The sequence below is a fragment of the Dicentrarchus labrax genome, unplaced genomic scaffold (genome assembly GCF_905237075.1).
Source record: "Dicentrarchus labrax unplaced genomic scaffold, dlabrax2021, whole genome shotgun sequence".
In the NCBI taxonomy this organism is placed as follows: Eukaryota; Metazoa; Chordata; class Actinopteri; family Moronidae; genus Dicentrarchus; species Dicentrarchus labrax.
Genome location: NW_026136721.1, coordinates 23,077,207 through 23,093,068, shown reverse-complemented (window position 1 = coordinate 23,093,068; position 15,862 = coordinate 23,077,207). Strand labels below are relative to the sequence as shown.

General features: G+C 41.1%; 1 protein-coding gene across 11 annotated transcripts in view; it reads left to right on the top strand.

The window, feature by feature from the left end:
- Positions 1–14,761, top strand: part of slit2 (slit homolog 2 (Drosophila)) — an 87,075-nt gene extending 72,314 nt beyond the window's left edge. For 5 of the 11 annotated variants that reach the window (XM_051386009.1, XM_051386007.1, XM_051386013.1 and 2 more), the window contains 15 exons: positions 25–96; positions 1,677–1,840; positions 2,823–2,855; positions 3,440–3,564; positions 3,705–3,802; positions 5,229–5,368; positions 6,129–6,152; positions 7,809–7,902; positions 8,756–8,893; positions 9,668–9,908; positions 10,015–10,145; positions 10,264–10,418; positions 11,340–11,694; positions 11,849–12,063; positions 12,936–14,761. In XM_051386009.1, the coding sequence (XP_051241969.1) occupies positions 25–96; positions 1,677–1,840; positions 2,823–2,855; positions 3,440–3,564; positions 3,705–3,802; positions 5,229–5,368; positions 6,129–6,152; positions 7,809–7,902; positions 8,756–8,893; positions 9,668–9,908; positions 10,015–10,145; positions 10,264–10,418; positions 11,340–11,694; positions 11,849–12,063; positions 12,936–13,192 (2,242 nt within the window). In that variant the 3' untranslated portion in view covers positions 13,193–14,761. Of the gene's footprint in view, positions 1–24; positions 97–1,676; positions 1,841–2,822; positions 2,856–3,439; positions 3,565–3,704; positions 3,803–5,228; positions 5,369–6,128; positions 6,153–7,808; positions 7,903–8,755; positions 8,894–9,667; positions 9,909–10,014; positions 10,146–10,263; positions 10,419–11,339; positions 11,695–11,848; positions 12,064–12,282; positions 12,327–12,935 lie in introns of all 11 variants that reach the window. The other 6 variants (XM_051386012.1, XM_051386010.1, XM_051386014.1 and 3 more) reach the window with 4 other exon arrangements.
- Positions 14,762–15,862: the final 1,101 nt, after the last annotated feature.

Here is a 15,862-nt window from a genome sequence, read left to right as displayed (position 1 = left end):
CTTCGTTCTCTCTGCCTTTCTTAGGTCTCTCCATGGTAACGACATATCACTGATACCAGAGGGAGCCTTCAAAGACCTGTCATCACTCTCCCACCTGTGAGTAATATAAACACACACACACACACACACACACACACATCACTGTTCATGTCTTTCTCTGGGATTGAAGTGTCCACCTTTTTACCTTGTAGAATTGCAAAATAAGGAAAACATATTATCATGACAAAGGAGCCTTTTTCACATATTCCCAAAAGGAAAATGTCTGTTAGACGAGGCTTGTCCATGAATGTATCAGGCTGCTGAAAGTAACTGAGCAACAAACCCATCTTCCTCCTTTCTCCTGTTCCCCTCTGTTAAGAGTTCACATGTGTATCCTACATTGGCCTGTTCTGTCTATAGTATTGGCAATAGATCCATATATCTACTATTCAAATTAAAGGGTTGTATATGTTGCGGGATTCTACAGTACCTTCCTCCTCTGAGCAATAATCCACTCTTTGTAGCAGCAAAACTAGATTTGTATTTACTCTCTTTGAATACTCTCTCTTCTTTAAATAATGGGGACTCCCGTGCTGAGACCCAGAACAGTGCAGAAATTCAGCATGTCTTGACGCCTTAAATCAATAGTCAGACAAGCAGCAAATAACACAGGAGACTACTGTCAAAAATAATAAACTGAGGTAACTAAGAACTGAATAATTTACTTCATACACTAAAGAAGCATAACTAAGCGCTCTGTAGGGAAAGCACAGAGGTTATACTGGTTGCACACAAGTGATGGATGGAAGTGAAAGATGACACTAATAACTTAAGTTAGCTGCTGGTGGGAATGCCAGTGAGGGAGTGCCCGTGCCAAGGTGCTCTCTAGGATCAGCACCACGGAGAGCGCTTGTGACGGGCTGCTGCTTTTCCCAGTTATATCCCACTGCAGACCACTAGTCTAATATTATCTCTACCCACGAAAGAATTACAAGCCTGCAAATGACTCTAACTTCCTTATTTACTGCAACATCAGTCCAGTCAGATCTGTTATTTGAAAGAACATGTATAACAACACCAAAAACTTAGCAGATAAGGCAAAGGTTTGGGTGGTGGAGGGAGCTGTAGCAGTAAAAGGTTTTGGCATGAAAATATCAGCAGAGTAATAGTGACAAGGCAGTTCTGTACAGCTGCATGAATATGATTGGTTACTAGTCAGACGGAAGCCAAGTAGCTGATGAATGAGCCATTGTGGAGCACGAATAAGGCAGATGATGCCAATAAGCTAATGCAAGCACGACCTCAGTGCTCTGACTTAATTAATGCATTGAACCATTAGTTACCTTAAAAAAACTCACATTAGACTTTAGAAGAACATAAGCAAAATAATTTTAAAATAAAATGTTTTACTTACTTACTCTTTTTGATGAAAAGTAATACAGTTTATGGGAAGTGTTTTTGAAGTTTGAGAAATAGTACTGTCAACACTGCTGCCAGCATGAGGTAGACTCATCTCACTTAATCTGACAGTGATGTAGAAGTCAGTCTGTAAGTATTTAGACAGTGACACATTGTTTTGGCTCTGTATTCCAGCACATTGCATCTGAAACAAAGGCTCTGAGGTTGAAGTGCTGACTTTTCCTGTGTGCCCTGTTATCATGACTGAACACTTTCCTCTCTCTCTCTGTGGCTGGCAGGGCTCTGGGTGCCAACCCTTTGTACTGTGACTGCCACATGCAGTGGCTGTCAGACTGGGTGAAGAGCGGCTACAAGGAGCCTGGCATTGCCCGCTGTGCTGGGCCTGGAGACATGACCGACAAACTACTGCTCACCACGCCTTCCAAGAAGTTTACCTGCACAGGTAAACATACAATGCCACACAAATGCAATACTTTACCACAAGAATACATGCACATGCCAGCACATGGACAGTAGATATATACAAATACACTTGTATGTTATATAAATTAGGGCATGATATGGCAAAAATAAATTATATAGCGAGTATTTTGACAGATATTACAATGGCAGTATGATTCATGCTTAGTGGAAATACAATTTTCATTTTCACTGAAAAAATTTGTTGTACCAAAGAAAAATGTTTTCTTACATCTGGAGAATAATATTTGTAGGCAAGGGCATCTCTGCAACAGTACAGTACTTCATTATAAAGCTTGTTTTGTCACACATTTTACCTTATCAGAGAATAGCTTCTGCAATTCTGCAATTCATTTATTGCACTTGGCCATATTGTGATTTGATAATATTTCAATTAATTGTGCAGCACTACAATAAATGCACTTTATTAGGTGTCCAAAAACAAAAGCATGCACACACACACACACACACACACACACACACACACACACACACACACACACACACACACACAAAGACACACACACACACACACTTTCCATCCAATAACACACATTTGATGAGGACTCCTAGAGGAGACCACAAGTTGCCATTTACAGATTGTTGCTGTCCAATGAAAGCCATGTATGTCCAAAAACAGCCTTCTTTTAACATTTATTTTTCGATAATTCAGTAAGTTTAAGCAATAAGAAAATCATCTGCCACCACAAAAAGCATTTAGTTTATCTGAAAACCTAAAAATAATCAAATAAAGAGATACATGGTTTTCACAGGACAGCAACAAAATGTTAATATTTAAATAGTAATTCGAAAATCCACAAATTTGCTTGTGAACATGATTGTGGCTGTAACTCATCATACTGCAAAATGTTGCTGACTGTTGACCATAAACCTTATTATATCACATTAACTATGAATACATGACTGAAACCTATTTTTAACCTAATCTAACTGACGCACTGTAGAAGTCCCGGGGCCTTGTGGTTTTCTGGTGCCAGGTAAAGTAGCCAATCATATCCCAGTACTTCTTCCTCAGTCTCTCCTTCCCCGAGACAACCCCAACCCGGTTTTCCTCGTCCTTTGAGCCCTGACCAGACTGAACCACTCTTTTTCCCTTTCAGCCCTCATGTTCTGACCAGCATTGTTTGTCCCGACTGTTAGAAATTGATGTTTTTGTCATTTCATTTTGAAAGATGTCCTCTGTACATGTCATGGCCCAGCAAACTAAATCTCACTTATAAGCCAGTAACATACCTGCAACTCTTGCTCATGACATCCATACAACTTTTTATAATCATCTCGTATACAAGTTTTCAAGTGCTTACCTTATATTATAGTACAGATAATGTTGCTTTTTTTCCCTTTTCCATTACTGATATTGACAATTTATTAACCAAATTAGCATTTTCTCACAAACTGACAATATTTCAAAAACACAAGAAGATGCAAACTTTATGCAGGACCCTGATCATGTACAGCTGTCTGTCTGTCAACATATATTCTAACTCGTCTTCCTCCCCTACGTGTAGAGAATTATATAAAGATTTTTTTGTATGTGTGTGTGTGTCTTTGCGTCACCCAGGTCCAGTAGACATGAGTATCCAGGCTAAGTGTGAGCCCTGCCTGTCCAACCCCTGCAAGAACGATGGCACCTGCTCCAATGACCCAGTGCACTATTACCGCTGCACCTGCCCCTATGGATTTAAGGTACACACACAGACACACACACACACACACACACACACACACACACACACACACCCATACACAAACAAAATAGGTAATCATAAGGAGCTGTTGTTCTTTGAAAGCACTAAATGTATGTGTGTGTTTGTGTCTGCATCTAGGGGCAGAACTGTGAGGAGCCCATTCATGCCTGTATCAGTAACCCGTGTCACAATGGCGGCACTTGCCACCTGAAGGAAGGAGACGGGAGCAACTTTTGGTGAGAGACTATTAAAAAATATTTTCAGTTTTTACAATCTGGTTAGTGTTGGATCCTGGATATATGAGTTCATTTGTCTCCTGTGGCTCTGCAGGGAGCTTTCTAAAGTCTGGAAAAAATAACCCTGATTATGTCATTAAGGTTATCTGAGACTGTGCTTGAGACTTCAAATTTACAACAGAATGACTGAATTACAAACTGGGTCTCTCTCACTTTGTCTCTTGTGAGTCCCCCACCATAATGGAAGTGTGATGCTACACACTGGTCACTTTAAAAGAAACCACTTATGCGGAAGTGACAGCTAAAGTAAAAGCACCTCAAATGTCTGTTTTGTCCGTTGCATTGCAAAACTCCTGTATGTGCACAAGTTCTATACGATAAGGATATTTTAAAGTAGCTCTGCAAGATTGAAAGAAATATCATTCATGCTCACCTTTGTTCCAGGCCAGAAAACAACTGGAAGATTCCTTTGTGTTTACCTCAAACTAAACATATAGAAACATCTCAGGACACACCTACAGAGCCTGTTGGTGAGATGTGGTGAACACCAGATGTCAGTTACTAGATACCAGTAAAAACCAGAGAATTGAAAACACATTAGTGGACAGAGCATATGATCTGTGGACCCTCAGGAGATAACTCCATCAGTGATATTGCTGCACTACTAATGACAGGTGGGATTGAGCGCAGGAGGTAAAGGGCTCGGGGGACCAGTTGTGTCTTCAGTTTGTCTCTAAGCTGGACAGCCCTGCTGTGAGAATCGCCTTCTCTTCATTAGGCTGTTTAGTATTAACAGGAGGGGAGCTAACGCCTGCCTGCACGCCCCGAGCAGACTTTAACCTCCCACACAGACAATTAGACCTGCCCTCCTGCTCAGCTCCTCCTGTTTATCTCCCTCAGTCTCTTCCCTTGTGCTCTCTGTCTCTTCTGCTACTTTTTCATATCAGTCTTCCTCTATGGGTCTGTATTTCCATCTTTGCATGCTTTCTTTTCCTTCTCCGGCATAGGGGAGTGGAATATTCATTGTGAAGAGCTGTCGTTGACTATATAATGAGATATTAATCCACCCGAGTGTGTGCCGCATAAGAGCTCTTTATTAGACCCATAATATACCACACTGTGTGTGTGTGTGTGTGTGTGTGTGTGTGTGTGTGTACCCAGTAATAAACCTGAGTAGTAGTTACAGAGTTGAGGCACGCTCACGTTAACAGAATAATGACTCTCTACTGGGGATATGTAGATAGAGCTGACACTGCTGTTATGAGCTGCACGCATGGATAGTGTGTGTGTGTGTGTGTGTGCGGGAGTGTTTGTCATTCAGAGATCGAAGAGATTTCTGTTGACAACATTCTGTATGTGGCCCTACATGTGTTTATCCTTTGATACCTGCTCATGGGTGTGTGTATCTGTCCGTGTGATATCTCAGGTGTGTGTGTCCAGAGGGCTTTGAAGGCGACGGATGTGAGATCAACATTGATGACTGTGAAGATAACGACTGTGAGAACAACTCCACCTGCGTTGATGGAATCAACAACTACACGTGCATGTGCTCACCAGAGTACACAGGTAACATTGTATTCCCAGTTCAGATTTTGAACCTTTACCCATGTCGCCAATATTGCCTAACACAAAAACACAGGCCTCTCCAGGATAATGTAACCAGCCTATAGGTTTATGGTGTGCTTTAAAAAACTTCCCATGAGCCTCTGTTGCTATAGGTAAGAAGTCAGTCAGAGGTCAATCAGAGCAACAGCAAATTCAAAAAGCTTCATTTATATGAGAACAAAAGATGACACCATAGTCGCTGAATTCATCCAAAATTAAACCAGAAATGTAAATTGAATTGATTTAAGCTGCAGATTGTGTTTTTCACCTCAATCAGCAGCTTTCTCTCTCTCTGCAAGCGGCAAACACCAAATAATTTTAAGCTTGATGATTGAATGCACTTTAAGAGTCGTAGTTAACATCCACATTGAGGTTTTTAGGTTCACAAGCTTTTGACTTTTTATCAAAGAACCAGATATTTTCTGACAGTCGTTCATCTTTTGTACCGTTGAGTTTAAACCCGATCCAACTGTGAGCCATGTAACATCATCTATGGGAAAAATAAATGGGACTTATTAGGCTGCAGACAAATCATATTTAGTTCTAACTAACACTGGTCTGTTGCTACTTGTGTGTCTGCTTTTGTACTGTGCTAATCATCTCTGACTGCTAACCTTTGTGGCGGTGTTCTCTCTCTGTGTCTTTATATGTCTCGCTGTGTCTTTTTTTCCTGTCTCGCTCTGCTTTCTATCATCTGTCGTCTGTTTTTTTGTGGTTGCAGCTGCTACCAATGAGGTGGAGAGAGGTTAGTCTGTTCTTCTCTCTGTCCCTCCTGTCCCTCTCTCCTTCCTTCCCTTCCTTCCCTCATTTCCTGCGCTTTCTCCATGCTCCCAAGAAATCGGATATTCAGCACAACAGATTTAACATATTGTATGCAGTCATGCTCCATGTTAGCAGTGCATGTCCTTGATGTTCAAACAGACCACTGAGTATGTGATTCGTCCTGTCAGATATCTGGGGTTATTCTGCTTGCTGCTTTATGCATATATGTTGTTGCCATACTTGAGTCAAATTAAACAGTGTAAAAATGTTCCAGGTAAACATTTTGACAATAAAAGACAAGGTCAGTGATATTCTGTATATTTGTTACTGTCAAATATTCCCATTAGAAGACCAAACCTAACACTCGTCTCTTAAAATTTACCGAATTCCACTACACAGTGTGTAGTGTGGCGCTCAAACAGATGTAAAAAAACAGGTGACAAATAGACGCTTTCATTTCTAAAAAGGCTTCGTAATGTCCTTAAACAGCTGGGCACTGTAGTTTTTATCCTACTTTTCTCACACAAGTAGCTTGTGCTTTTTTTGGGGAATATTTTTTGCCACAGATGTAGTGCGTTAGCTAGTATCTTTGGCAGGAGGACAGTAGGTGGGATCAACTTCTAATAAACTGCAGTGCTTAGGTTTGTTTTGGTGTTTATGGCACAAAGAAATAAGCTACATCAGGCTTTGGCTACACAGACTATACTATATACTATACTATATTATGTTTGAAGTAAATGTCATTTTTATGTCCCACAACAAGGAATAAACGTTGAGATGATGTGTAGTCTGCTGAACCCTAAATATCTAACTTAAAGTCTAACACTTCCATAACTGTTCTGAAAGCTAACTTTTTTGTGACCAGCTTTGCTGAGCTTGTCTCTTCATTTACATAAAGTTTAACATGTCAAACAAACAAAGCAGTCACAGTCTTTTAGATACAACTCACCAGTTATCTTAATGGCAGCTGGTGCCTCTTTATTAAAGCCATTTACACATGCAATCAACATCTCTAAAACTAACAGTGTGTGAAAAAGAAAAGACCCCCACTGTTCAGTTATAAAGTATGTAAGGATTTCCATTTCCAAATAAGAATTTATTAAGCTAATATGAATGCTTCTACATAAGTGAGGTAACCCAGTTACCATGTAATTATTCCCCCAGTGGAGTTTGTGCTGTCAGGAGTATTGGTTTATTCCCCGATGCCTCATCAATGACTCGTTTGGAGTTCAGAGTTTCAGGAACGTCGGGATATGCACAGGAATATCATCAGGAATATGACATTGGCAGAGATGAGATCATTTATCAGACCACTGTGTTGGTCCTGGCCACAAGAGAGTCATCAATCATCAGCCCATACAACACAGACACACACTGCAGTGCTGCAGTATTGAGATGCTCAATCATACTAAGATGCACACTGTGAGTTAGAGTTGGAAAATATCTAGGTGTTTTATATTATAATTGCACTTTATTTATTTATTATTTTTGTCAATGGTATGCAAAGTTTTGAAAATGTGTTGAGATGATTTGCATGTGTGTCTGTGTTGTGTGTGTGTGTGTGTGTGTGTGTGTGTGTGTGTGTGTGTGTGTGTGTGTGTGTGTGTCTGTGTGTCTGTGTGTGCGTGTGTGTCTCTAGGGGAGCTATGTGAAGAGAAACTGGATTTCTGCGCTCCAGAGCTGAACCCGTGTCAGCACGACTCAAAGTGCATTTTGACCCCTCAGGGATACAAGTGAGTGGAATAAACACACACACATATGCACACACACACACACACACACACACATTCATACACGCACACACGTATGCAGAGCAGTTGAAGTTAGCAGTGATTTCTGGTTTCATTCCCGCAGGGTTTGAGTACAAACATTTCTCACGCTGAAATGAATGAGTTGCTGGTTTTTCCCTGCACTGTGTGTGTGTGTTTGTGTGTGTGTGTGTGTGTGTGTGTGTGTGTGTGTGTGTGTGTGTGTGTGTGTGTGTCTGTGTGTCTGTGTGTGCGAGAGAGAGGGAGGTGTTGGGAGTGTGATCTGGGCTCCCTCATAAGATTTCCTGTCCAGATTTTATCTGAACCTTGCTTTAGTTTTACTCCCTTGTGATGTGCACTGGGGTCAGCGCAGTGAGCCTGTACGTCGTGTGTTTGTGTGTGTGTGTGTGTGTGTGTGTGTGTGTGTGTGTGTGTTTGTTTGTTTGTGTGCGTGTACTGTTGCTAAGCTGTATAAAGTTATTAACACATATGATGTCTGGAAGCCAGTGCTCTTCATCAGGCACCTTGAAACCATAAAATCGTGGCTTTCTTTATCTTGATCCTACTTTTCTTTCTGTATTCTGGCAGCTGGTTAAGATCAGAGTTTGTGTGTGTGTGTGTGTGTGTGTGTGTGTGTGTGTGTGTGTGTGTGTGTGTTTTATTACCATGTGTTTGTACACCCTCCAGATTGTCTGGGTCAAGGGGGAACTGCTATTGTTAAAATGTCTTAAAAATAAGCAATTACACCACAGGCAGACGATGTATGTTCATTATCAACAAGTAACAAGTAGTCATTCAGTCTCATCTCTGTATGTGTTTTCACGTGTGTACTTTTTAGGTGTGAGTGCACTCCAGGCTACGTAGGTGACCACTGTGAGCTGGACTATGACGACTGTGAAGAAAACAAGTGTCAGAACGGAGGTCAGTGCATTGATGCCGTCAACGGATACACCTGCGTCTGTCCAGAGGGATACAGGTAAGGTCATCCCAGCAGGAACTCACACATACGGATCAGATCAAAGTTTGATTCTCTTGACCTACAGTGGCTGTAATAGTATTGTGCAGTACAGGTCAAGTTTGTTGCATAGCTAACTTTATCTGCCACATTTTTTAAATATGTCCAACAGATGACTTTTTCCAAACTTTTTCCAGAGTTTTTCTGTTTTTGCCAAAGAAAACATTACTTTCTCCCCATTACACTGTGCTAAATGTGAATTCATTAGCAGTGTGTGGTGTAGAGGGGGCTCCCCCTTGTGTTCATTATCTGTTACTGCTATCTATTGTGTGGCAATGAATTTTGGGAGGAGGAACTATTTTAAATACATGTTGGTGTGTGTAGGGTTTGATTTCCAAACGGTGGTGCCAAGTGTCAAATAAAGACACAGATGTACCCCAAGTTTTAAAGGACCAGTGTGTAAGATTCAGTGGCATATTGCAACCAACTGAATACCACTCGCCTTCCAAGCATGCAATATTCAAACACACCTATGAATATTATATTCTATTTATGCCAATAGATCCTGCTGAATGTTACACACTGGACCTTAAAGTCTCTGGAAGAACAAAGAAAAACATTCTGTAGCACACTGTAATTAATGGGAAAAAGATTGTTAAGAACACTCTTAACTCTGATAAGGAGTACTGACAGTTCCTGACAGTACGTTACTAAGCTGCAACTCATACTTAGAAAAAAACACAACTTCAGGCATATTTTCTGTATTGAATGTGTGCATGTGTGTTTGTGTTGCAGCGGGCTATTCTGTGAGTTCTCTCCCCCGATGGTCCTTCCCCGCACCAGCCCCTGCGACAACCACGAGTGCCTCAACGGGGCGCAGTGCGTTATCATGGGAACAGACCCCCGCTGCCAATGTCTTCACGGCTACGAGGGCGAGCGGTGCGAGACACTCGTCAGTGTCAACTTTGTCAACCGCGAGTCCTACCTGCAACTTCCCTCCAGTCTCCTCTCACCGGAGACCAACATCAGCCTACAGGTGAGAGGTTTATGGTTACAGCTAAACCTAATAGGTGATAATATGCCAGTGTTGTGCCCCCAAGTGGCCAAAGGTCTTTAACACTAACATGCTACTGTGTTTTCAGATTGCTACAGATGAGGACAGTGGCGTGTTGTTGTATAAAGGGGACAATGATCACATTGCCATGGAGCTGTACAGGGGACGCCTCAGAGTCAGCTACGATACCGGATCTTACCCTCCTTCTGCTATATACAGGTACATGCACATACAAGCAGAAATGTCCAACAGCACAGCTCAGTGACATTCACATGATGGACGATATACATGTTTAGACTGAATCTCTCCACACTCTCTCTCTCTCTCCCTCGCTCAGTGTGGAGACAGTAAATGATGGCAGCTTCCATGCTGTGGAGTTGGTTGCATCAGACCAGACTCTTTCTCTGTCCATCGACGGCGGGCCGCCCAAATCCATCAACTCCATCAGCAAACAGTCCACACTCAACATAGATTCTCCACTTTACCTGGGAGGTAAGGACCCAAGTGCAGTGTGTGTGTGTGTGTGTGTGTGTGTGTGAATGATTAAATACAAATACATGATAGATACTTAATTGTTCCACTGTAGGTCAAAAAGGATAACTGCATAGATTTATGTATTCATCAGGAAAATCTGTCTTATTCCTTAAAGCTTTAAAAAAAAGAAAAACTGTGTTTGCTTTGGGAAACAAGGAGGACCTGAATAATTTGTCTTCCTGTGCTGTTGCATTTTTTAAATATTTACTGGTTCAGTGCATTGATCATCACATAATATCCTAATATTTAATATTTAAACAATAATATTTAGAAAAAAAGGTTGTTTTCCATTAGAGAAAAGGCAGAGATAGACTAACTTAAAATCTCTGGAACAAAACCTCAAATCACAAGTTACCTTGATGTGCATTTGGAAAGAAACTGATGCACCCTTTAATCACTGGCCAGCTTGATTACTGCTTTCTTTAGTGGAGTACCCAAGACAAAGATAAACTACAGATTATTCAAAACACTGCAGCATGTGTGCTGCTCTGGTCTGCTGTTTGTTCTTCAAATCTGTCAGTGGAGCATGACTGACTATGACTATAACCTGACTATTTTTATCTTGTGTCATGTCCGATCCTTTGACATGGACATTTTAGTTTTAGCCAGGACTAAATGCTGTCAGTGGTCTTCATCTGTAAAACATCCTGTCTGACGAATGAGGCATCCCAACAGTTATCATTTACTAGATTCAAATAACTAGTTTTTATTATTAAATCCGTTGTCTTTTAATCCTCTTATGTGACCTTTTATCACTTTGTATTGTTTCTTTGTGAGACGCACTTTGCAAGCTTGCACAAACGTTTGTGCACTGCAGATATATACTATGTACCTCTGCATGATGTTCAATCATGTTCAATCACTCCTTTCCTCCTCCAGGTATGCCAGAACGTGCCTCGGCTTCCGGGGGTCTCTCGTCTCTTCAGCATAGCTCAGGCGGACGCAACGGCACCAGCTTCCATGGCTGCCTCCGTAACCTGTACATCAACGGGAAGCTCCAGGACCTGGGAGCCGGGCTGGGGCCAGGGAGTCCAGGCTCTGGGACTACACAGAGCACCACCAGACAGTGGCTGGGCCACGGGGTGGAGCCTGGCTGCCAGCCCTGCCAGAGAGGCGCCTGCGTCCAGGGTGACTGTCACCCAACAGGTCATCGTGGCTTCACCTGCACCTGCCACCCAGGCTGGACGGGGACACTGTGTGACCAGCAAGTCAACAACCCCTGTGACGGCAACAAGTGAGTGTTTTCTGTGCCACGTTGTGTACAGGTTTAAAACCACAGTGAGGGGGCTTATAAGATATAAGTTTGGATCCAAGGAGAGACTTGGCTGGAAGATTTGTGTATCTGTCCACATCTTTATCTTTCCCGTCTCTCGATCCTCCATCCTCAGGTGTATCCATGGCACCTGCCTTCCAATCAATTCCTACTCCTACTCTTGTCGCTGCCAGCCTGGTTTTGCTGGCGTACTCTGTGATGAGCAGGATCAGGATGCAGCCAACCCCTGCAGTCTGTCTCGTTGTAAACATGGCAAATGTAGAGTGTCAGGCCTGGGCAAGGCATACTGCGAGTGTAACAGCGGATATACAGGAGAGGCGTGCGACAGAGGTGAGCAAAACATAGACCTATTCTTCTCACATTAATAATATGTGATGGTGTTCAAGCTTTTGAATCTAAAGCATGTTTCTTTTAACAGACCCTCTTCTAAACTTCTACTTTACTCTCTCTTACTAGTTACCTCTCATCTATAGTCTCTCAGCAGTGTGTCTCTAACAGTGTTAAGTGTCTCTGCATTAACGCTTCTAACCCGTTGCTTTTTCAACTCAGCATCTCCTGAGCTTCCTCTTAATCCCTCGCGAGGGGTTACTCAGGTGAGACTGTCCAGTCACATCTCACTGTCCACCTATTTTCCCTTGTTCATCTCATGGTGTTTCATCTCCAGTACAGCCCATTATGCATCTACCCACTGCCCCTGCTTCACCTTGTTTTCAACTCATACAACATGTAGCTTAAGTTGTTTGCTTTATATTTTTCATCTTTCAAGCAATATGGAAATTCAAGAGGAGAAAAATAATATAACATAATAAAGTTTTTCTTATTCAAGAGAGACAATGTTGGCTCAATTGGCATTTGACTATTTTAATTTGGATTTTTCTTAAGACACACAATCTATTTTTTAACAAAAGGTGACAAGAAACAAGTCTAAAAAGTGTATTGCATGATCAAATATAAAATATATGCCATATATCAATAATAGATAAAAAACATGAAGTTGTACCTCATGGGCAGATTTATTCTGTATTTAGTTCTGCAGTGTATCATCTCTCAAGTCACTTTGTCTCATTTTACTGTCCACTTATATTTTGAGCTACTGTTTAGTTGTTTTCACCATTAAGACTCATCACTTTTGCCATTGTGCCTTAAAACAATTAAAAGCGTGGATCACTTGTGACCTTTCTGTTCCCTCCTCATTCCTGCAGAGGTGGCCTGCCGAGGGGAACGGGTCCGAGATGTCTACCAGAGACAGCAAGGCTACGCGGCGTGCCAAACCCAGGAGAAGGTCTCCCGTCTAGAGTGTCGGGGCAGCTGCCCGGGGGGAGCAGAAGGACAGGACACCTGCTGCACCCCTCTCCGCAGCAAGCGCAGGAAATACACCTTCCAGTGCACTGATGGCTCTTCTTTTGTCCAGGAAGTGGAGAAAGTGGTCAAGTGCGGCTGTACAAAGTGTTCCTCATAAAAAAAAAAGAAAAAAGAGACAACATCCTTGGCAGATTTCCTCCCCTCCAGATATGTTTTATGTTCCTGCCCGCCTTACTTGATCACCGCCCCCCTTATCCAAGGTCCCAAATCCTCTTGAGAAACCCCCTCACCCCCCACAGTCCCACCCCACCAACCCTGTTTTTTAAAAACCCTTAAAAAAAGGCAAAAAAAAAAAAAAAACAAGAGAAACAACTAAAAAAGTTTCTTTTCTTGTCAGTGCTGGACTGATGATTGATGCTTCCTCGGTGGGGATGTTGAATTGTATTGTAAAGTACAAAAACAGACTTATTTTTTATTATGAAGTGGAGAGAAAGACAAAAAAAAAAAAAAAAAACACAAGAGTTGACTTTTTCCTTACATCTACTTCTTTTTGTTGGTCATGATGACTCCAATGGTGTGCCACACTGTCTCTTCCCTGGAGGACTGACCGGTCGGTCACTGATGGCTGACCGCCTCCTGTAGACTTCCTGCTTCCTGTCTGTGAGTTGTGTGTTTTAGGAGTAACCTTAACTGGTAGTACCACAGACTCACCACTCGGAGGAGCTGCATTAAGGCATGGGAAACGGAGGGCAGTGATAACCCCGTACAACACAAGAAACCACCACTATAGTCTGAGGTCTCCCTTAACAGGCCTCCTGAACCCTCTGAGACTGTGTGCATGATCCTACACACAGCTGTGCTCAAACTTGTGGTATTTTTTACAGCTACTGAACAACACAAACACACACACACACATACAAATGCTCTCACTTGTAGAAGTTATAAATATTACCTGCCAGGTTAAATACACTACTCTCTGTTTATCTACCCCCAGTCATGAATGACAAGTATTTATTGTATCATAAATACCTGTACTTATTCAGTAGATCCCCTATGTATCAATCTGATTCTTTTAATATATATTAATTTATATTTGTCCTTATTTTTGTATTAAAAAGACATAATCTGTCAAGATAGCTGAACTAACAAAATGGTGTCCTTTATTTTGGTTGAAGAGAAGTTGTTTTTTTGATCACTGAAACTATTGTGCTTGCCAGAGACCTTAGTTACATTTTAATCTGCAAATGTGACGTGAAGACATTGTATATTTTTGTCGCGTTTCCTCAGAGTTTGTACTGTGCCATTACCAGAAGGTCTTTATATTAGAGTATAAATGTATAGATAATTTCCCTACCTATGTATTTCACACACAAATCTTGTGAGTAGCATTGACCCTAGAGGATGCTTAGAACTGTTTTTACCTTTTTAACAAATTTATGCTTAAAGAATACTGTGACTTTTTCTAAATGAAACTACTTTGTTAGCCCCTTGGTCTCCGACGTTAACATGTTGCTGCTAAGTTTTTGTACCGTAGACTTGGATCCTGATCTGTATGTTATATAGAACTTCCTGCTCCTACTGTACAGGGGCACCTTGTGTAACAGATAAATATGTCCCCCCACCTCTACACATGTGCATTGTGCTTTATATTCCCCCTCTTCTCCATCCCCAGACTAATGTCAGTTCCCTGACTGATGTTTGTTTATTAAACACAATATTTACCTCACACTCCTCACCTTTGCTTTTTTTTTGTCACACTTAGAGGTCCAAGTCAGAAATGTTCCCCCTCAACACAAGAGAAGCACAATAATAATGTGGACAGTAATCTTCCATTATTCTTTAAAGATACTGTGCACCAAATGGAGAATAGAGCAGGAGCTGTGCCTCTCTTCATCCCCTCTCAGTCTCCAGTTGAACATTTTTATTCCTGATCTCATGCTTCTCCACACTCCCTCAGTATTTCTGAGGAAATTTGGAGCATGCACAGACCAGCTTTTTTCTTGTCCCACTGTAAACAATTGGACCGATATTTCTTATTCTCAGCAAATCCCATGAATGAAATAAAAACAATAACTTGTTCCCACTAACAAGTGTTGTCTTTGTAGCCAAAGCTTGATTTAATTCATTCCTCTGTGTCACAGACCTCCATTATTGTTTAAAAAGTATTAAAAACATGCCGATAAGTGTCAGGGTCGCATGTTCCTTTATTATGATGAATGTGGGAACTCTAGTTTATTTTGAGTTAATACCACATACACTGTCTTGCTGCTGTGTAGAATTATTAGCATATAAAATGTGTATTCATCCACAGCTGTAGATAGTTCCCAAGAAATGTTTGAAATTTGATCCTGTTTAAGTAACATTTCCTAAAACTACAGTGCCCAGCTATTTAGTTTTATTTATTTATTCATTTATTTAGCATTTTCATATAAATTGTATGGAAGCCCATTTCCGTCAGGAAAAAAAAAAAAGACAGATAAAACTTAGCCTTGATAATAAAAATATCCTCAAAGTAAGTCGAAATTATGAGATAAAAAGTCATAATTATGAGATAAAATATTATGTTTCCTTCCAGGCCAGTTATTATTATTGTTATTATCGTTAGAGATTCTATAACTTCAATTCAATGATAATCTGCCTTAAGTAATTCTAAATACAGTGTTAGTGGTTACACACTCTTCCGCAACAGTACAAAATAACTCCTTTTAAATAATCAATAGTAATTTTGGGGCAAAAAGACAGTATTAAGTAGTAGTATTTTTTTAAGACACTGACTGTTTATTGTTATATATTAAAGGATAAGGCTCATGATAAGACATAAACAAGA